At 40.5% G+C, this 22,692-nt stretch overlaps 1 protein-coding gene across 3 annotated transcripts; it reads right to left on the bottom strand.

Moving 5' to 3' along the window:
• Window positions 1-5,723: 5,723 nt before the first annotated feature.
• hars (histidyl-tRNA synthetase) lies at window positions 5,724-22,692 on the bottom strand. 3 transcript variants are annotated; one of them, XM_083915679.1, is made up of 14 exons: window positions 22,551-22,692; window positions 19,044-19,411; window positions 18,831-18,920; window positions 18,082-18,201; window positions 17,899-17,994; window positions 13,472-13,597; window positions 13,262-13,369; window positions 13,086-13,184; window positions 12,706-12,799; window positions 12,113-12,240; window positions 10,801-11,073; window positions 10,528-10,644; window positions 9,780-9,926; window positions 5,724-6,350 (listed from the first exon to the last, which is right to left on the bottom strand). In XM_083915679.1, exons 2-14 carry the CDS (start codon window positions 19,146-19,148, stop codon window positions 6,291-6,293), a joined length of 1,563 nt encoding a protein of 520 aa, XP_083771805.1. In that variant the 5' UTR covers window positions 19,149-19,411; window positions 22,551-22,692; the 3' UTR covers window positions 5,724-6,290. The 3 variants fall into 3 exon arrangements, with proteins under 3 accessions (XP_083771805.1, XP_083771807.1, XP_083771806.1); XM_083915681.1 differs by lacking the exon at window positions 19,044-19,411 and adding an exon at window positions 19,886-20,007 and having other exon boundaries at window positions 22,551-22,651; XM_083915680.1 differs by lacking the exon at window positions 19,044-19,411 and having other exon boundaries at window positions 22,551-22,687.

Here is a 22,692-nt window from a genome sequence, read left to right as displayed (position 1 = left end):
GTTGGCCACATTTATAATATAATTAACTTTTAGCAATGTCAAGAAAATTTACATTACTACCACTATTTAAAATTGTAAAAAACACATTAGTTTCTTAAACAAATGTCCCAAACCTTTCCATTTTTGTCCTCCCCTTTGCTTGTCACCTCCTCCTGGACATTAAAAACAGCTGTGTCCTTTTGAGGAGTATTTTTTTTTTTAACCATGTCAAACTGTTAGAAATCAATCAGTTATGGTGATTAACATACATAGACTTTTATAATATTGGACCCTTAATTGACCTCTCTTTCGTTTTAGTCTAAAGACTGGTGGAAGAAGACCATTCAGCATGCTTTCTGCCTCCTTGGAAAAATGGGCAAACCTTCTGCCATGTCTGTAGAACAAACAAATAGTCAAAATATGACAGACAAAAACAGACACAGACCCCTCCAGCTGCAGGTTTTCCATTAGCACTGCACACCACCATCTCCACAGAGCTGCCATGTCATCCTAAAAGAAGAACATTGCCACAAATACAAAGTGCATGTTTGTATTTTTCTATGTTGTACGGTAACCTCATGATTCCCAAGAGATATTATTCATGTTTGATAATGTCAACTTACAACAGTGAAGTCAAATGGTGCATCCATATACGGGTTAAAGAGAAATATGCCGAGGCTGGCTTGTCTTTTCATCATTGTGGTGCTCATGGTTTTCATTAGCACTGGCAGTTTAATAAGCCTCTAGTGGCCGACACAACAATCTCAGCGCAGGAAAATCCCTTACACATCTCACAGGTTGCAAAAAAACTTTATCAGAAATGTATTTGCCACAGAGTGACAGCAGTATCCTCAAATTCCCGCGCATCAAAGATTGCTAGTTAGCTCGTAGTTAGCAACATTATCAACATAGCAAAGCTTACGTTGTTTTTAAACGTCTTCATTATCTTCATCATGTTCAGCCGTGACAGCCATAGACATAAAGACACACATATTTATATGTCTATGGTGACAGCGAGTTCGCTAAAATTCCCGCCTACTTACTGATTCACTTCCGTCAAGCAAGGGGCTTAGTCAAGTGAGGGACCTGTGTCAAGTGAGGGGCTTGTACTCCGGGTCTGCAGCTGGATGCTACTCGGACCGTGACCCCAAGACGAAGAAGAAGATTAATGACACTGTAGCCGAATTATGTCTAAAAGACTGAAACCGTCGGGCGCCCAGGGAAGGAAAAGAAGGAAAGAAGAGGGAAAAATGGGGGAAAAGATAGAGGTACAGTAACGTCAATGTGATGACATAAATGTAAATGAAATAACTAGTTTAATTATCGTAGTTACCGTTGTTGGAGCAGAGTGTTAGCTTACTTCGGACGATAGCAGCATCGTTTACTAACCAATAAATAGCTGAGTCGACATGTGTTAATGTTACTCCACCTTAAATTCATCAGGGACGTTTGAAAAGTTAACGTTATACCTGTTCAGGTGTTATTTTACAGGTGTCTACTGCTGGTATGTCAGTTAAAATGCTTTTAGTTTTCCGACCCCTCTGTAAAAGTGTAGCTGTAAGCCTTTGTTAATTGTGCTGCAGTTATGTTTGTTAAAGTTTACATCAGTGTTTAAGTGCAGTTAAAGTGTATTACTGTTAATACTCCACACCTTAGCTTTCCCATATCATTCATAGACGAAATATACATATTAATTCCACTGCACATTACTGCTTTTTGCTCTCTGGTTACACTGAATTGTATTGCAATGACAATAAAGTTTAATGAATCTCATCGTATTTTCATTTTAGTCTTATAGCACACCATTTGTTATTAAAATGTAACATCCAGCAGTCACATTTCTTTTCTTCTCTCTTCAGACGCACTTTTAAAGTATATCAGTACCACCCCCAGTGACACAGCATCAGGACTGAAGACCCTGCTGACTGGCCAGCTCTTCTTACAGACAAAGTAAGAAGAGGGTTAGTACACAGAGGACCATTTCAAACAAAAACACTTACACATTTCCGGAAAAAAGATGGGAGAAGGTGTCAACATGACTTTTTTAAAAGAGTCTTAGTTAATGGGGAAACAATGAAAAGAAGCTGGCTGATGTATTCCAAAAAAGAATGATAGTTTGCACTGCTTTTGCTGCAAAATGTTCTCTACAAAAGATTACAAACTTTACAAAAAAGGACTGAAGGACTAGAACAATAATACCCACATGGCAACATGGAAGGAGTTGGAGGTCCGTTTTGCAAAGGGGTTAACAATAGATAGGCAAGAGATGGCACTCGCTGAGGCTGAGAGAAACAGGTGGCGTGATGCTCTCTCATGTATCATGTAAATAGCAGTGTATCAAGAGGTCTCTCATTTTTCTTTACTTTGTGCAATAGTGTGTGTTGTCATATCTGCACTGGTTTCATTATTTTGTGCAATACCATATTTATATTGTATTCTTAATTCATATTATATCACTTGTTTACATGTGCACTGTTTAGCTTAATATGTTTGCCTTATTTATTTTGTATTCTTAATTTATCACTTGTTTATTTCTTCAGTTTTTATTTAGTGGGATATTTTTTACTCAAAGAAATAAAATCTTGAGTACACACATCCAGTTTCTGTGTGAGTGTGAACGTTGATTGTGAAATTGACTGCTGTGATATAAGGGGGCGCCGACTAAAATCTTGCCTACGGCACCAAATTACTCAGGGCCGGCACTGACCAGGGCCAAGTGGGGCCTCTGCACAAAACTCCACGATGCCGCCGAGACACATGCCAGTGGGCGTGTGCTGACGGATGCTATGCTGCAAATGCTAAGGGAAATCATCACATCTGTGCAGCAACTAACAGAAGAAGTCCACAATGTGCATAATGTTTTAAATTAAATTGCAAAAAAGTACCCAATTTGTTTGTCTTCATAGACAGACGGTGCCTAAGATTTTCACGCACAGCTAAGACCAGGGCAATGGCTGGATGCGCATTAAGTGGTGGGGGAGGTGGGGGCATTTCCTCGTTCTCTGGCACCATTTCAGCAGGCGCATGCCACTGGGCTGTGTCCTGTTGTGAAGAACAGCACAAGCCCGGACAACCTGGCAAACCTCTTGGGAGAAAACGACAACGCAGTTTTGATGAAAACATGCTAGACAACTACCAATTTAGAATTCATTTGACATTAAAAGTTCTAAGCCAAATGACAGACATGATTTCTGATAAGCTTGCTCACCTTCTCAGGCTTGTACAGCAGGACTACACCAGATTTTTCCAGGTATCTCCAGCGGGATTTCAGGAGCTCGATGTGCTCAATCACGATCAGGCTCGACCGCGGATGTGGTTCTAATGCCGCTGTGCTGTGTCCTGTGGGTGACTGAGCCTACCCACTATCACCTGCATAATGAGAACGTCTTTAATGAATACCCCATTAAAATCAAATTTGCAAAGTAAATGAGGTGTACTTTAAAATATTATTGAAAAGAATGAACTTACCCAGCAGCCATCCATCGCACCCAGCACCAGCCGTGCCTCCACACTGCTTTGCCTCATAACAAGAGTCTTGCGTTGAGCCGAGCCACTATTTTCCTTATTACCGTATCTGCACTGTAAATAATTAGCACATTAATGGAATGGTAATGCTTAAGATTGACAAAAGCAAACTCGTTCTCATTTGGTGCCTTTATTGAAACATGAGTGCACTCAATGTCTCCGATCGAGGGGGCTGCCAGTGACGCCCCGAGCAGTTGGGGGTTTGGCACTCGGCAGTGCTCAGGAGTTGAACTGGCACCTCTCCAGCCACCAGTCCACACTCCATTCATGGTCCACACAGGGACTCGAACGAGCAACCCTCCGGTTCCCAGCCCAGTCACCTATGGACTGAGCTACTACCGCCCCAACTGCTCAACCACTGTAGAAGGAAACCTTATATAATGAGGACTCTATCCCAGGCGGCTGACATGAGCACGCCCAGTGACGGCTGGGAGATACATGCAATCAGCAATCTCGTGCTGGAAGGTCCCAGATACGAGGAAGCCCAGAGTCCCACATAAGTGGACCTGTACAGGGATGGACCGGTTCCTGAGAGTTGTGGGAAAGGTTTGTCATAATGTTACCTGGTGTTCCTAATGTTTCACGTTTCATGTAGGTATGATTTTGAGATTTTCAGGGAATCACATGGATGCAAGTCAAATATAATATCATGTTGATACTTTATAGTGATAACCATGCCTGCTTTTAATGTTACACTTATGTGGCAGTACAGTCAGTGTGGATTTGACAATATCAGACAAATGCTGCTTGAGATCTTGGTCATGAACATATAAATCTTAAGAAAAAAGAGGGGTCCACCCTGGACAGGACACTAGTCTATCGCAGGGCACATAGAGACAAACAGAGACGGACAAGCCTGTGAATATTCTCATTTGTCCAGGTCATCGTTATCCCCAAAGCAATTTAAGACAAAAGCAACTGGACTTGGTTATTTGTCTAGGAAGATGTTTCACCTCTCATCCAAGAGGCTTCATCAGTTCGTGTAAGCATCTGACCAGGCTGGGACTGGTCCAACTAACTGGTGTGGAGATCCAGGTATTTAACCTCTCACAAGGCCGATGATGTCACTGGGACCCTTTGTGCTCCAAGTGCCAACGACTGTCGTTAGAGTGGCTGTCGTTGGTGGGAAGTTGGTTTTGTTTTGTTTTTGTTGTTTGTTTTGTGTGAAATGACAGTGATCCCACAACATATGATACATTTTATTAAAATAGGCATTTATATATGGTAAATGGACTTGTACTTCTATAGCGCCTTGTCACACGACCCACTCTTCCTCTTAGACATTATTATTAAATTCAAAATTAAGCAGAATTGAATGTCCAAACTCTGGCCAAGGGACAAAGGAAATATAGCAAAAGGCCACTTTTTATATGATGAAAACAATAACTGATCCATCATTTCATTTGTGTATTCCTTTTGATGTAGTGTGACAAAAAAATAACAAATGCATATATACTCAATATGCGTCACATCCTAGGTCTCTGGATAAATCCCCCCCAAAAAAACGTATCAGAGGAAAATAGTGTTGCGTAGACATATTCATTTGCTTTCACATGATTGCATACCTGTATGCTTAATATGTGGTGAGGAATTAGCGAACAACATTTTTTATGACAGGTAATAATAGGAATAAAATGTCAACAGTAACTATATATAAAGCTAGGCTGTGACATCAAATATTTTTTGCGGCTCCAGACAAATTTTATTTGGTGGAAGAGGGGGGGAAATGGCTCTTTAAATAGTAAAGGATGCAGACCCCTGGTCTATGTATATCCATGGTATAAACACACATGGAAAATAAAGAAAATGCTTCATGAAGCTTCATTTGGACGTCACTACTAATAAGTATTGGTGTATGTTTTTTGATATGTGCCGAAATCAACACCTTTTAACAGAACATAATGCATTAAGTGATGCTTAGGGGGATTTAGAAACGGTCTTGCATAGTTAAACCTGTATTTTCTTCATGTAAATGGTCAGCATTTGACTGTACTATGTTTATGTTTATTTAGCTTTTCTTTATTTTCGGTTTACATTTCTAGAATGCAATTAAATAATTCTTTAATAAAGTAAACAGTAACCTTCTGAGCACCTTTGCAGTCATATCAGAATGCAGAATCTACATAGAAAAGCTCCAATACTCACTAGAACAACAGTCATATCCGTAATCAATAAGCACACAACTTCATCGGTCAACAACGCAGCAGTTTTTTTTTAGCATTGAGCAGAATGATGAATGTGTTTATTTCAGACACTTGACAGTACAGCCATGTTTGATACAGGTACAATAGAAATGAGCCTTTTTGTCATGAGTTGAAGTTGAAGCTAAATTGCAGAGACTCATGTGATGGGTTCAGGCAGAGAGTAAAAGTCTCCAACAGAGTCTGCCACCCGTGGTCCTGGACGCATGGAGCATGTCTCCAGGAGTTCTGCTCTAAAATGGATTTAGCTAATGGATGAGGTCAAACTGAGCTGCACTTGAATAGTTAACATCATTTATCTGTTCCTCAGAGCACACTACTGAACAATGTTGATGTTGTCTTTCAGACATATTTCCAAAACACATTTAATGTCAACTGCAACATAGTTTCCAGATGGTGTTCTCTGTTGACGGTGCTCCCTTTTCAGAATTACATGATGTTAACACACTTCAGTTAACGTCATTGCTCCGTTGCAGAGTGCACGAGTGCAACATGAGCACCACAAGAATTTCTGTACAAGATTCTGCAGCGTGTCTGTTTGAAGCGATCCGGTGGGGTGGTTTGGGTGGGAGCTGAACCAAATGGCTAGGCCTTAGAGGTCCTCCTCCTGATCTCGCCGAGAAGATCTGCTCTGGAAATATCAACCTGTGGAGAGAAGACAAGACGGTGAGGTCAGTCCTGCAACCGAGCTCTCACCACTGTAGACTCGAACACAGTCAGGGTTCCCACTCTTGGAGAAAAAAATTACAGCACATTTCTGGGAATTTTTCTTGAAAATACACAACAGCACTTCATCACGAACAGTCATATCAATTACTGTTAGCACTAGTATTGACACATCCAACGGGTTTTGCAGCTCTGGACAATATAGACTTGACACCAAAAAGATCACTTCAAAGTCTGCTCCGCTCCACAGATCGACTTACACGGGAGCCGAAATGAAAGGGCAGCGTCTGCTTTGTGCGTCATACCATTCTGCTCATCATACCAACAAGGTTCAAACTAAATGTACACCAGGGGCCGTGTTCACAAAACATCTTAAGGCTAAGAGTAGGTCCTAACTTGCTGATTTAGGAGTAACTCCACTAGGGTTCCTATTAATATGGATTTAATTTGAGTAATTTCCAGGTCTGGATAAGTCTGAAAAAATGTTTGTGTTGTTTACAGAATATTATCTCACACGTATGTTTACTCCATCTAAAGTCCATGAAGCACAGACTCATGTTTTCTTTTGTATTTCCGGGTTAATTATCTCTACTGTTCCTGTCTGTAGAGTTACAGGTTCACTTATTAATTTAATGATCCATCTCTACTGTTCCTGTCTGTAGAGTTAAAGGTTCACACTTATTCATTTAATGATCCATCTCTACTGTTCCTGTCTGTAGAGTTACAGGTTCAGTTATTCATTTAATTATCCATCTCTACTGTTCCTGTCTGTAGAGTTACAGGTTCACTTATTAATTTAATGATCCATCTCTACTGTTCCTGTCTGTAGAGTTACAGGTTCACTTATTAATTTAATGATCCATCTCTACTGTTCCTGTCTGTAGAGTTACAGGTTCACTTATTAATTTAATGATCCATCTCTACTGTTCCTGTCTGTAGAGTTAAAGGTTCACACTTATTCATTTAATGATCCATCTCTACTGTTCCTGTCTGTAGAGTTACAGGTTCACTTATTCATTTAATGATCCATCTCTACTGTTCCTGTCTGTAGAGTTACAGGTTCACTTATTCATTTAATTATCCATCTCTACTGTTCCTGTCTGTAGAGTTACAGGTTCTCTTATTCATTTAATTATCCATCTCTACTGTTCCTGTCTGTAGAGTTACAGGTTCACAGTTATTCATTTCACTCTTTTCACATTTAGCTGGAATAAAATGCTGTGTGTTGAACAGAGTTCATTCACTTATATGAGCTACAATACGTTTGTGAAAATGTCTTGTAATTACTTGGCAACATAATGGCATACATAGTCAGAATTTGACATAAGTGTTAAAAGTTGGATTTTAAAAACATTTATTTACATAATAAGCATCTAACAATTGGTATTCAGATGTTTAATATTGACTGAAAAATCCTCTGAGAAATCTGGAAATTTGAGTCTGGAATTTAGAAATGGAAAATGTGGAGGAACCCTGAACTCTTTAGGTCTCCTAACTTTTAAAGCATCTTAGTGCTAAAAGTAGCTCCTAAATCTAAAAAAATGTAGGAGTCCTCTGGAGGACTCCTAAGCAGGTCCCCAGGACCGGTGCCCTCACCGTATGCCACCATGGGCTTAGCGGCGTGGTACTGCAGCACTCTCCTGTTTGTGTTGTGTCCTTGTGCCCAGAAGCACATTCACACATTCACTCCCATTTATGTGGGGAAGAGGAGATCACCTCTGAAATTTTTTTTTTGGATACAAATTGAAAGGCTCATAATTATCTTCAGACCCTCTACTAAAGAAATGTAGGTATTCCGAATTTTAGATGCTAACAACATATAGGCAGGAGAAGGAGGGTGTGTAGCTAAAAACAGCCGTAGTGAAACAAGCAGCTTTGTTCCCGTCCCTCTCCGTAAAGGCCCAGTGTAAGGCTCCAGCAGAGACACAACTCTGCTGCTCACACTTTAAAACATTATGTCTGATGTTTTTATTATTACTGTTTTTCTCATGGACTCAGTCAAAGGTTTTTCTAGCAGCATCACCTACATGAAATGATTTATGTTGTTTTAGGCAGGGACGTATTTATTATAGGAGATGATGGTACGTAATTTCCTAACATTGTTAGTAGGCTAATATAAACATTTTACCTTGATACACTACACTTGTTTATTTTTTCAGCTATGTAGCCTATGCCAGTGTACAATTTAAGTGTATTACAGTATGGGTAGCGAAACCTCATCATACTAAACAGGCCTACTTGTGTTTGTATTTTATTTAGTTAGTAGTTGGTAGACATACTCAATAAATATATGAATAAAAATATATAAAAATAATAATTCCAGTTATATTCAAGATAGTGCTTAGGACAGTGAAGTAAAACTAAAATTACTATTTTCTTTAGATGGTATTTTGGCACAATTTAGTCAGGGGATTGAAATTCAAAAATGCTCACTAAAGAATACAAACATCACTTTGCTTTATTCAAACTGATAATACAGTATATATTATATGATATATATATATATATATATATATATATATATATATACAGTATATATATATATATATATATATGATATTATTATATATATATATATATATATATTATTTTATATTATTTCAGCTAATTTAAATAAATATATAAACATATGCCAACTACACTTACTTTACTAACTACTGAGCCATAGATACCATGGATAGAAAAAAATATGAAAAGATCGTACTCTTAATAATAATAATAATAAGAGCTTGGGCATGGTCGTCGAGAGTAAATGAAGAAGGAGCTAACATGGCTGCTGCAGTAAACATTTTGGAGAGATTCAATGATAGTGAGCTTTTAAAAACACCCAATATCTCCCCAGATTGAAGTTGGTACAACTCTCAGCTGTTTTACCACCGGAAGAATGCAGCTGTTTGCTCAGACGATTTCGGCGTCTCTCAGCTGTCGTCAGGAGGATTCTGCTCCAGACGATAAATGTCCTATCGAGACCACACATAGTGCTGCAGTTCATTCACTTCCCCACTGAAGTGTTTCTGTCATAAATTCTCTCTTAGGGACTCATTCCCTCTCAGCCAATCACTCATCAGTCAACCCCGCCTTCTAGTCTTATCTTAGGAGTCCCTCCCACTCCTCAGGAAAAGTTTCTCTCAGAAGCTTTGGGAATATGTTTGAAGAAATTACTCGGAACTAAGAACTTTAATGCTCCTTAGGAGAACTCTTAGTGATAAGGTCAAATATTTTGTTAATACGGCCCCTGGGTTTACATCGGTTATCAGAGTGAGGGGTTAATATACTATTACATTTTCCCCGCACAACATAGATTATTTCTGGGAGTTTTCGTCATTTGGCTGGTTGGAAATCGACCAGGGCTCTGAGTGTGTGTGTGTGTGTGTGTGTGTGCGTGTTTGTGTTCTCTATCAATTGCACCTCCTCTCTGGTGGCCACGACGCGGAGTTTGACCACTCCATCTTTCAGCTCCTGTTCTCCCAGTATGGCCACCAGGGGGATCCCAGACTCCTCACAGTGCTGCAGCTGACTCAGCAGTTTGGGGTTCTTCTTGTACATCACCTCTGCCTGAACACAAGCACAAACACACAGCATTCGGTTAACAAATCCAAAATGATGCTGCTAGGCTTTTAACACGTTTCAAGAGATGGTCACACAACACCTATTTTGAGCTGTCTAAAGTGGCTTCCTGTTATTTTTTGTTTTATTTATTTAAACGACTGAACGACTGATTGAATGAGACACTAGAGGGACAGGAGCACTAATAAACAGTATATTTCTACAGTTTCCACTAGTGATGTCCAAATTAAGCATTAGCTGTATTCCACTGAGTCCACTAGATGGAGCTCTTGGTTTAAAGAAAAGGGCTCAATGTCAACCCTTTGTTGAACAGAGAGCTCCTTCTAGTGGAAAATTATGAAAATGGTCCATGAAGCTCAATTAAGACATCACTAGTTTTCACTACTGTTGATGCAGGGAGCAGCCATTTTGGATTTTGAGACCAGGGATGGTGAAGTTCTCCCAACTTTCTTAATCGAAATCAGACTTTTGAGGTTGTTCCGTTCACACTATGAAACCTGATCAATGGGACGCACCATTTGACTTGAGTTTACCAAAGCTGGTTATAGTGAGTGGAAAATAAAAGTCAAGACAGAACACGCACACCTACCCTAATGCCAGCATTCCAGAGCTCAGTGACGAGTTTGAGTCTCTCCTCCAGCAGGTTCTTCTGAGCAGACGCCACCATGACCTGAACCTCCGTGGTGCGAACCTTCTCTGCTGAGGCCTGAACACAGCAGCACACAAAGCACTGTTACAGTCTACACACACATTTACTAGCAATATACATATAACACAATTGAAACGGGTCATATTATTTGAAATAAATGTATAATGGTAGAAAAATAAAGATGTTTATTACAGATAATAGGTGACACATTACCTCAGCCTTCTGCTCCATAATGGAGAAGATCCTCTCGATGCCGATGCTGACGCCCACACATGGAACTTTCCTGCCCTTGGGGTCAAACATGCCTACTAGGCCGTCGTAACGACCGCCACCGGCCACACTGCCCACACTGACGCTCTCCTCCGCAGGGGCCCCATTTTGGGCTTCAGTGGACACAGGGGCCACACCTGCCTGAGTCAGCACTGCCTCATAAATGATGCCTGTGTAATAGTCCAGACCGCGGGCCAGACTGAGGTCAAACACCACCTGGGGGTGTTGGAGTAAGAAAGTGGAGTAAAAATCATAAAGCGTTTTCAGTAACATGGTAAAGAGAAGAAAATCAACAACACAGTGGGAAAAAATATGATTAAACAAAGAAAGAATTAAAGTGAAATTCCGGCGTATCCCAGGGACTTTTTTGGCAAATACAGTCATCAATTAAGCCACAGAGACAATTTTTTTCGTGTATGAAAGATTAACGGAGATATTCCAGGGAGTCGCTAACAGCGGGCCGTGGCTAACACTGATTTGTTCGGAGCATTAAGCACTGAAATGTTACGCAAGATCTCAGGGGGTGCATGTGTTGCAGGAAGATGCACAGCATATTTGAGCACAAGCACAGAACGAAGACAAGCCTGCAACTTGAAGTGAAGAGAGACAGAATGGTTCCTGTTTCTTTCCCAGCTGCGAAACAAAAATTAAAGCTTACAACCCAGAAACTTTTCATAGGCTGCCACTGCAGTACGATGACCGTGCTCTGATAAACCAGTGGCTAATTGTTTTGAATCTGGACATTGCGACGCCGATCGAGACGCTCAGGCAGAGGGATTACTGTGTCTGCAGCAAACATTTGGAAAAGGACAACTTCATAATCCTAGAAGAGTTTCTTACCCAAAGAAGGCGTGCTTGAAGAAGAATGCAATAGGTCAGTCTTTCAAAACACTCTTTTAATAAACTCTGGGTTCACTGACTACGTTGTTGCTGCTTTGTTTTATGTGTAAGGACTCTTCTCATGCTACTGCAGAGGTTTGCTGTTATTTTGAGCAAAAAGACATTCTTATGCCTTCACCGTACTGCCCAGAGCTAATCACTGTTAGCCACTGCCGGCTGTTAGCGAGTGTTAGCGACTCCCCCGAATATCTTTGTTAATAGTTCATACATTATTGTATTATTACATACAAATTGTCTCGATAGCTTATTTGATGAGTATATTTGCCACAAAAGACCCTAGGATGATTTTATAAAAGTGATTTCTACCTGTAAAAAACTAAATAAAATGGGATGCATGAATAAGAACATGTCTCACCTTGTCTGTGACCTGGAAGAGCTGCAGGTAGCTGAAGAGCAGCTTTATGTCAGACAGACCAGCACAGGCCTGTTTACTCTGAGACATTTTCTGGTCCTGAAGGAGACGCTCGGCTAAGTCCATTCCACCTGCAACACAAACAGTTTCCGTTTTACACACACGACAGACACAGAACTAAGGTAGCTTTCTTCTTACGGTCTGCTCTCTATGAAACCACCAGCTTGATGATTGTCGAAGTAAAATAATGAGCAGAAAGAGGCTACTAAGTTTTGTGGAGCTGCAGGGTCTGTGTGTGCATCACTGTGAGCGACTTCTTTTAAATCTGCTTATTATTTTCTCTAATATTGCTTTGAATTTAAAATAATATTTAAACTACTGTGCTCACTTGCTAACTAGTTTTCATCCACATGTCAGCAACATGCAGTGTTTAGGTGTTTAAGCTGACATATTATTTTAATCAGATCATAATTTCTTATTTTTCAAAATTAGTTATGTACCCCTGGCAACAGCAGAAGGAACTCTAGTTGGAAATCACCGCCAAATAATGACAACCAGCTGCCAACTGTTCTGAGGACAGTTCATGGAGGTCTCACCCTGCAAACTGACGTACTCCCCAATCTGGTCGGCGGCCTCCTCTGACAAGCCCTTCTCATTCACCATCTCCTTCTTCACCTCCTCCCACGGCATCTGGGTTTGAACAAGAAAAGATGACGTGAGGAGGTGGGTTGATATTGATGAATAAGAGAGTGATGGTGAAAGAACAGAGGAGTGTGGAAAGCGGTCTACATCACAATAACCCTAACCCCCATCTGTCCACTTGGTCTGAAAGTGTATCTTTTATAACAATAGTAGACTTTGTAGAGCATCGTCTCCACATCTATTTAAGTCTTCTGTAAATGAACAGGGATTCCACATGACTACCAGGGTTTGCAGAAGTGAGTGATTATCTGAACAGCTCAGTATGTGCACATACCTTATCCAGTTTATCCACTGTTGAACAGATGGTGCGGAACTTGTCACCTGGAACACCACACACAGCAAACATCCCGTCGAGGATGCGTCTGTCGTTGACCTAGACATAGAGAATGTGGTTACAGGGATGACACCTGCTGATTATAGTCTGAGTTTCACTGAAAGGACGTGACAAACCTTGATACGGAAGTCTCCTAGGTCCAGCTCACTGAGGATTTCATGGACAATCTTCAGACATTCAGCATCTGGAATCATGCCGTCGTACTGGCCTGCTATGTCAAAATCCTAAACCACACACACACACCAATTAATTTAAGTTGCACAGACCATTTCTAAAGTGAATTAAACCAGGTCAGTTTCCAAAAGATCTGTTTGAGGATGACTCACACATTGGTAAAACTCTCGGTAGCGGCCACGGGTCATGGCTGGGTTATCACGGCGGTAGACCTTAGCGATGTGGTACCGCTTGATGTTGGTTATCTTGTTCATTGCCAGGTAGCGGGCAAAGGGCACCTGAAAGAGGGCAGGTCAAGGACACCACAACTCTCTTTGCTTTTGATAGGGGGAAGTTTTAGGGTTAAAGTGGCAATGTTTATTTAATTAACAATATCTTACAACATAAAATATTCATTGTCAACCTTTTTTCACAATGAAAACAAGACTAAAATAAAATGTCACATTTAAAAACAAAGAAGAGAAAAGAACTTTGATGAAATGGAATTCCATATTAAAGATAAATTAATCATTTTTAACCTTTACTTAGTCAGATCGATGCTCTCTTTTTATCAGGACCGCCCTGATCACATTCACAAGTAGAAGCTTCCCAGTACAACCAGTCTGACCTGCTGACCACTGAGCAGCTCCACAGTTTCCTCCACTGCCCCAAAATACAGCTGATACAGCTGTTTGACCTGCTGCATTACTGTTCATAGAAATGTGCAGTAACCTTCTGTCTCTGTTGGTAATGTTATCTGATGTTACAGCTAAAGGTACTTAATTCATTGACAGTCCAGTGAGAGTAAGTCAAGCAGCAGCAAGCTGACACTTAGAAAAAGCTAAGCAAATATTTTTAAGTGCTATGGATGGAAAGTTCAAATCCAACAGCAACATGAACGTTGGAGGAATGATTTTTCACAGAGATAAAACTGATTTTATCGTTAAAGATTGAATATGGAGAATGATGTAGGAAACATTGCCCCATATGTCGTCGTAAAACAATGGGGACACATTTCGTGATGACGCCCCTAATGCCATTCTGATCAGACATCTCATCTCTCTCTCTCCCTCCCTCCCTGCTTCTCCACTCTCAGGACCCTTTGACCTTTTAGGTGAAGCTGAAACGCACTGAAAAGTCAACAAAATGACGTCAAGGTCATTAAATGAAGAACCATGTAAGACAAATTTATGTTAGACACTGTCAAAAAGTGAAATTTGTCTGTTAACTAATGGAGAAAGACTTTCTCAAGAGAAGTTTATTAAACCCTGGCTCTAACTCAAGACCCCGCATTTCCTCACAGAAATCTGTGACGGTTTTTATGACTCCTTATCTGAACTTTAATATGTTCTCAAAAAATACTATCATAGGAAGTATAAACTGTTATTATTTTATTCATCTGTAAAAGTATCTTTGTGTTGTTTGAAACGACTCTGGTCGTTCTATGATAAAGACTGCCAAAGTTACAGAAATGTGGTGATATTAAACAGGATCATGTAAGTATTGACATTAAGAAATCAACTATGGATTATTTGAAGTTTGTCCCAGTCTGTATGCAAGTATCATTCAGTCATTCCGTATATTATCACTGAGGATTTTATTTTAACACATTATCAAAATATATTTAGACTACTATCACAGACTGATTATTTTAACATATGAAAATGTTATTTGATGTTATCGTGCCACTGACAACATTCCCACAGGATTATTAACTAAGGGAAACATATCATTATGTGTTACTGTTTGTGTATTCACGGTTAAAATTCCCAGTGAGTTTCTCCCACTTTGTGCAGGAAAATGAATGCATGTCATTACCCAGGCCACACCTTAGAACTGGACTATAAAAGATAGAAAGATAGCAGACCCAAGCTCTCCTCAGATTTCCTTCTCACTTCTTCCTTAGTCTTGTCTATTGTACCGTCTTTTATTTTGTAACATCTATTTACTTTATGTTTGTCTTTATTTTTATAAGTAACTTTCTGCCTGACTTTGTTTCAACGAACTTCAGTGTTTTATTTGATGAATAACATTTTATTAATCAGTCAAACATCGTCTTAAATTAGTGCTCGTGTTTTTGAGAACAAGCTTATTTTATCTTGGAGGGAGAAATTAAGCTTAAGTCAACAACGCAAAGTTACTCTTTAAGTTTATATCAAAGTTATTCTCATGTGTGTCATTTCATGGAATGACTATGTTGTTTCTCTTGTCATTCCGTATGTGGCTGGGGTATCAGAGAAACTCAGGAGGATCTTCAACAAACACTGCATCCCTGTGTATTTCAAACCTGGCAACACACTCAGACAGAGACTAGTACATCCCAAGGACAGAACACCACACACCCACAAAAGCAATCTGGTTTATGCTGTCCAATGCAACGAGGAATGCAAAGATCTCTACATTGGAGAAACAAAACATCCACTGCATAAACGCATGGCCCAACACAGGAGAGCTAACTCCTCAGGCCTGGACTCCAGCGTCCACTTACATCTCAAGGAGAAAGCCCACTGCTTTGATGACAACAATGTCCAAATCCTGGACAGAGAGGACAGATGGTTTGAAAGAGGAGTAAAAGAAGCATCTATGCAAAAGTAGAGAAGACATTGCTGAACAGAGGAGGGGGGCTGAGACACCACTTATCTCCAATTTACAATGCTGCCCTTTCATCCCTTCCAAGGAGATCGAACAATCTAACCCCAAAGAACAACTGTTCACAAAAGGCCTCCTGTGACTCCAACGACGGCCGTTTAGACTCAATAGAGCACTAACAAAGTCGAAACTAACTTCCCACCAACGACTGCCACTCTAATGACGGTTGTTGGCACTTGGAGCACAAAGGGTTTCAGTGACATCATCGGCCTTGTGAAAGGTTAAATACCTGGATCTCCACACCAGATAGTTGGACCAGTCCCAGCCTGGTCAGATGCGTACATGAACTGATGAAGCCTCTTGGATGAGAGGTGAAACGCCTTCCTAGACAAATAACCAAGTCCAGTTGCTTTTGACTGAAATTGCTTTGAGGATAACGATGAACTGGACAAATGAGAACATTCACAGGCTTAATCTATCACGTATATTATGTACAGTATATAAATAATTCATATTTTTGTAGTAAAACCCCCAAACCCCAGCTGTTGTCTGTGAGCTTTCATTCTGTTTTGCAAAGTCTTGAGGTCACTGTTTTACGAGAACAAACGTTTTCAGATTAAGATTGAGAAAAATTGATTAATACAATTAATTGAAAAAGTAATTATAAGAGAAACTGATAGAAGAGTATTCTTTTTTTTCTTGTAGGTGACTAGGTTCACATAACCTGTCTATACGGTGGGGGTGCCCCCTTTTAACAAGGAATAATTAATTAGCCTAAATAATATTTAATAAGGTGATTAATTCATTTATTATGATATGTGTAGTTCTTATTCTGCTTCAATGAGTAGACCACCGTCATCTAGTGTGTAAATAAAAATAATTCCAGCAATCTGATTGCCAGGTTCGTTGCCGAGTGTGTCAGCGATCAGCCTGCTCCATGTCAGTAATCAATCATTCAGGGTAACGACTACTTTGGACTAATCAATTAATTTACAACAGTATTTAACGTTAGCCAGTCTTTAACTGGAAGTCTTTCTTTGAGTGCTGTGGAATCCATTAGCTAGCTTTCAACTCAACATGATTCCTTGTTTCTGAAGTCTAACAACAGACAACCCTGGCAACCAGCGACGCCTAACGCTATTGACTGCTACAATGGAAACAGAACGTGACAGAAACTCATTGTCAAACCCGTCAAAAAATGTTGAAATATTAATTCAGACTAAATATATTTTTTCTGGAAAATCAATACTTTCATCCTCTACCCCTCAAAACGCCCCGTGGGTGTATTATTATTATCATTTTTAAATGTAGTTTTTAATAAAGATTCTACATATTCAACCGTTTCCGTAAAGATGCGACTACATGGACCCGTGGTCCAGTCAAAATGTACCTGGCTCGATTATGAAGTGGTTGACTAAGCTTTGCTGCTTCTGCACAGCAGTTTCTGCTCCATTCTCTCTCATAAAGGGAAAAGGTCAACACTAGACCCACGAGACTTTGACACATTGACGAGAGTAAAACATTAGAGTAGCATTTAGTGTTGCTATGGTTGCTTGTGAGGAAGAACAACATGGTCGACGGTGCACCATCAAATCAAGTTTGGAAGAAATGTGGATTCTATTAGAAGGAAAGAAAACATTCGTACAGTCGTTAGAACAGCTATAAAGTCGAGCGGCAGCACGACGAATCTTAGAACTCATCTGGTGAGACGACACTGGGAAAGCTACGCGTGTGACGAGTGTTATGTGGATCCTTGTAACATTACAGCGAGCACAAGCAAGAACACAAAAGTGTTTCCAGACACAACTGGATGGGATCTGAGGTCATCATCTAAAGCCTGTTTTATTGCTCTGGACTTCAGACCTGACAGTGGAGTTAAAGTCATGTCTTTTGTAGTAAAACGAATCGTTCCCTGAATCATATCGAAGACCATGTATCTAGATGCATATCGTCTTATAAGGAGAGATGCCAGGCCAGCTGAAACTCCTGGTTGTGTGTATTTGAAGGATACAGTGAGGTCATATCTGAGGGACAGCAGCTCTCCTCCTTGATCTTTGAGGTCGTAGATGAGCTTGGAATCTTCTCCATATTTCCCTGTCAATGTTTCCTACACACCACAGGGAGATCACATGGGAACATGTTTGAATGGGAGATGTTTGTTTGCCACTTGTTCCATTGTGTTGAGAATATCTACCTTTAGTTCAAAAACGGGTGTGTCAATGGTTTCTGCTCCGTGGCGTTTGAAGCAGCCAGTGATGGTGTTGAAGACTTTCTCTCTGATGGCCATCTGCTTAGGGCTGTAGTCCCTCGTTCCCTGATGGAGAAAGACATTTGCTGAGTTTAACTGAAGATGAAAATGAAGAAATGTGTTTGAAAATATTCCGGTGTGTCAATTTCCGTTTGTAAAAGATTAACAGTGATACACAATAATGAGAAAAACTCAACACTTTAGCTTGGACCAGACTGAAGAAGGTTTCACTTGACATTAAAATGTCATATGTCTATGGATACATTATCTGAATAATGACATGCTAAGGCTGGGCAATATGGCCAAACTCTTCTATAATGATTAGTTCATTCCATATCTCAAAAATTATATATTTATCACAATATAGTATCTTCTGGTATTTTCATAAATAAATTGTCTATATGAAATAACCACAAAGCAAAGCCTATTTTGTATACTTCTGTGTTAATTAAATATTTGAAAATAAAAAGTGCTGAATATTTTCTCATTTTATTAACAACTTTAGTGCAAAATAAAGCCCAAAAAGCATACAAATTAAACCCATAGGGGCTGGGCCCTACTAAATAGATCTAGGATACAGATCAGGTTTTATCAGCAGGTGGGAATCTGGTCTTAGTAACACTGAACCCTTTGGATATTCTGTGTGCACAGTTAATGCAAGTGTGTGTTTGAATACAGCAGAACTTTGGTTTTACCTTCGCTGTCTTGAGGACAAACTGATGTTTGCCATCATCTCCTCCTATTTGAGCCTTCAGCTGAAGCAGTTTGGCTACCTCTTCATCAATCTGAAACACAGACACACACACAAACACAGAGGGAATCAGAAGGAAACTTGAAAAACTACACCATTTTATTGCAGGACATTTTTCCAAAACACACACATGGTCACAGCTCCAGTGGAGGCCTACCTGAGCCACAGTGATCCCAGGGAAAGAATGCAGCCATCGGCCAAGTGTTACAGCCCGAAAGCCCACCAGACCAGAGCAAGCACGAACATAAAACATGGCCAGCATGACCAAAAAAAGTCCAGAAAATGGACAGGCAAAAAGTTCAGGAGTGCATCATGGGTACAGATGTGTCCAGTGGTATTGTACAGGGCCAGCCACAGCAACCAATCACAAAGGACAGTAGAACCAGGATGTGGGTTGAGCAATGACGTCCAGGAGTGTTCACCAGACAGTGAGGTAGATGATGGTGATGATGAAGGGCGAGGCAGGAAGAGGTCATCCAGGGTCAGGCAGGAAGAACAGGAGAAAAGTGGTAAGCAACCCTAGCACTAGGGGAGGGCAGGGCATGACGCATCATCATCATCATCATCATCATAGCGTGGAGGACAGAACATGAGATTAAGTCAATCAAAGAAGCCAGCTCAATGCAGCGCGCACACACACACAAACACACACACAGAAAGACAGGATCCTGCTTAAAGTGTAATGCGTAAAATCTTGCCATGGATTTTTTTCGGCACTTACATACATCAAATAAGCCATGGACAGACTGTTTTTTTTTTGGTGTAATAACTATTAACGAAGAAATCTGGGAGAGTCGCTAACAGCAGGACGTGGCTAACACTGATTAGCTCGGGGCAGTACGGTGAAGGCATTCAAACGTCTTTTTTAACCACTAATACTGCTGAAAATAACAGCAAACCTCTGTAGCAGCATGAGAAGAGTCCCTAAACAGAAAACAAAGCAGCAACAATGTAGTTAGTGAACCCAGAGTTTATTAAAAGAGTGTTTTAAAGACTTACCTACTGGCCCCTGTACCAGCTCCTCTCATAGTAAAGTCCATTCAAGTGGATTACCAAAGTCAATCCCAAAGGAGGGAGCCCATTGGTGCTTTGTTTTCTGTGTAGGGACTCTTCTCATGCTGCTGCAGAGGTTAAAAAAGACATTTGAATGCCTTCACCGTACTGCCCCAAGCTAATCACTGTTAATAGTCGTTACATGAAAAAAAAGTGTCTTGATGGCTTATTTTCTGTATGTAAATGCCGAAAAAGACCAAGGGATTACACTTTAAGCGCGGGACAATATGAAAATTTAATGTCACATTTATCCTGACCAATATGCCAAAATGCCACTCAAGGTATTATCCCAATAATTATCAAAATATAATTAAAACACTTAAAATGGCACTGAAACATACTGGACTCACTTAACCTACATTTTTTCTAGGAAACTAATATTTGCATTGCATAACAGATAGGACACATCTTTTTTTAGTGAAAATCTATCTTACAAGGGCATAAAATGACACGACGATCTGTGGTGTAGCAGCTAAAAAATGTGCAGTCACCAGATGCAAAGCACAAAATGTCTCCTTGCTCTGCTTTTCAAACAAACTCAACAGGAATTGTTGAGTTTTCTCAGGCATTATTAAGTGTAACTAGAAAGAGACTTCAACCTTCATGGTCCTGGCATGGTGCAAGCTGTCACAGCTTACTGGGACACTTGAACAGAGCCACTGTTTATGTTATTAGTAACATCTGGGCTTTGCCTACTATGACAGTGTCTACTGTGAAAAAAGACACAATGAAACTTCAACTCTCACTTCCAATAGTCACCGCTTGTGTTTCAATTTTGTCCCGGAAGTTAGACCATGTATGTTGTGGTGGTCAAAGGCTGGTCTCACTCAGGGCTTTTACATGCAGTTTAAAAAACCTGATTATATTCGGATTAAGGGCATACTCCGGTTTCTCAAACACCATGTAAACACTGTACCCGCGGGAAAATCAGAGTTCTCATACCCCGGTTAACAGACGTAAACAGCCTTCCCAGGTTACTATCAGATTTCTCATCTGTGCATGCTCCCTGGGGTTATAACTCCCCCTCCCCACTCCATTACAGTGGCTTTAGACCCCGAAAAAAGAGTAAATCAGGAAGCAACGGCGCTGAAAAACAACATGAAAAAAAAAACGAGGGAGGACCTTCACCATGACAAACTAACATCACGACCAAGACAACCGGTTTTTGGTCGTAATTCTATCCAAAAGTCGGCTGTTTTTTTTATTTTGACAAAGGTGAATTGGAAAAAAAAAACAGTTTTCAGTCCAGCTGTATGTTGGCGGAGCTTCACCTACTGTACTGTTACTCCGTCATTTTTCCCATTCAACCCCTGAGGGGAACTTCAATAATGTGATTATTCCCTTAACGGGGGTAAGGCCGTTTTCAGGTTACTGATGTGCATGTAAACGCACTGACTGAATGACACTCAGTCCCTGACTTAACAGCAGAGTAATAATTCAGACCAAACCAGACAAATAAATACGGTCAAAACACTCATGGAGACGATTAAGTCTGCCAATGTGGGCCCTGTGTTCAGCTGATTGGCCTGTCTCAGTGACACAAGTCTCCATGTCTCTCATGAGATGTGGATCTCACACAAGAACTTCCAAATTCCTCCATCTGCTGCAGCATCCTCTGTGGTGCACAGCAGAGGGAGGTATTGGATATCACTGGAGGAGCCAGAAGTTCACAACTGAAGCGTGTAGTCTGTCAGTAAATAATACCAACCTGTTTGCTTGCTGATTATAAAAGGACAACATTACACTGCCAGATATGTGTGCCATTTGGTGCAGCATTATGCTGCTATGAGAACCACAGACATACTGCAGAGTGACCTGAACTGTCCTGGCTCCTCCAAATGTCAGATTACACCTGCCTGTGTTTGTATTGCGTCAGCTGACCTCGCCGCACACTTCTGATACATAAAGTCATGTATGAACTCCTCGTGACGGGTGTTGTCTAACGTTAAACCCGTGCACATTAAATGTCCGAACGTTATATCTCTTGGTTTTTAGTCGGTTAAACTAACGTTACTTTCCAGTCAATCCCATATTAGCACTAGAAGCTAACGTTAATGCTAACCATTTGAGGCACCATGAAGCTAGCATTTAGCCTTGGACACGTTAAAGTAGTTAGCGGCTGAAATTAAAACACTGGTCGGAACAAAGGGACAAGCAGTTCTTTCTACTTGAAATGTGCGTTTTTAGGCAGATACTATGACGACACTGGCACCAGGGCAGAGCTAGCAGGGCGTTAGGTCGATCATCACTTAACACATGTGAACCGTACAACATAATGAGTGGACTTTCCTATATTATTTGTATCTTCTTATTAATTTGGCATGACAGAGGAAGAGTTTGGTTTGTTTGATTCTAACAGCTACCGAATACAGAGGTGACTCATCAGACAGCAGTGATGTTGTGGACACCATGGTGTAACTCTACTATAGGCCCTAATCATTTGGCAGAAAGTGAAATGGTGTCTGCTCTAGAGGTGCTCAGTAAGCTGAGCAGTATGAATAAAGCTGTGGCTAACTAGCAACCCTGCTCTGTTAAATGCCAAATGAACATGCTGTTGACCGCATGTTGAGAACATCGCCTTTAAACGTCACTGTTAACTCCGAGGACTGACCTGGTCTTTGCTCGCCTTCTCTGACTTTAGCTTCCGGACGACTTCACCTTGGATTTTAATCGCTTCTTGTATCTGTGCCTTGTCTTCCATGGTTTTTCTTTAATGTGTTCGCACCGCTACTCACACCCTGGAGCTGTCAGAC

This window comes from Echiichthys vipera (assembly GCF_963691815.1).
Source record: "Echiichthys vipera genome assembly, chromosome: 6".
In the NCBI taxonomy this organism is placed as follows: Eukaryota; Metazoa; Chordata; class Actinopteri; order Perciformes; family Trachinidae; genus Echiichthys; species Echiichthys vipera.
Note: the sequence above shows the minus strand (reverse complement) of the source record. Positions and strands in the feature narration are given on the sequence as shown.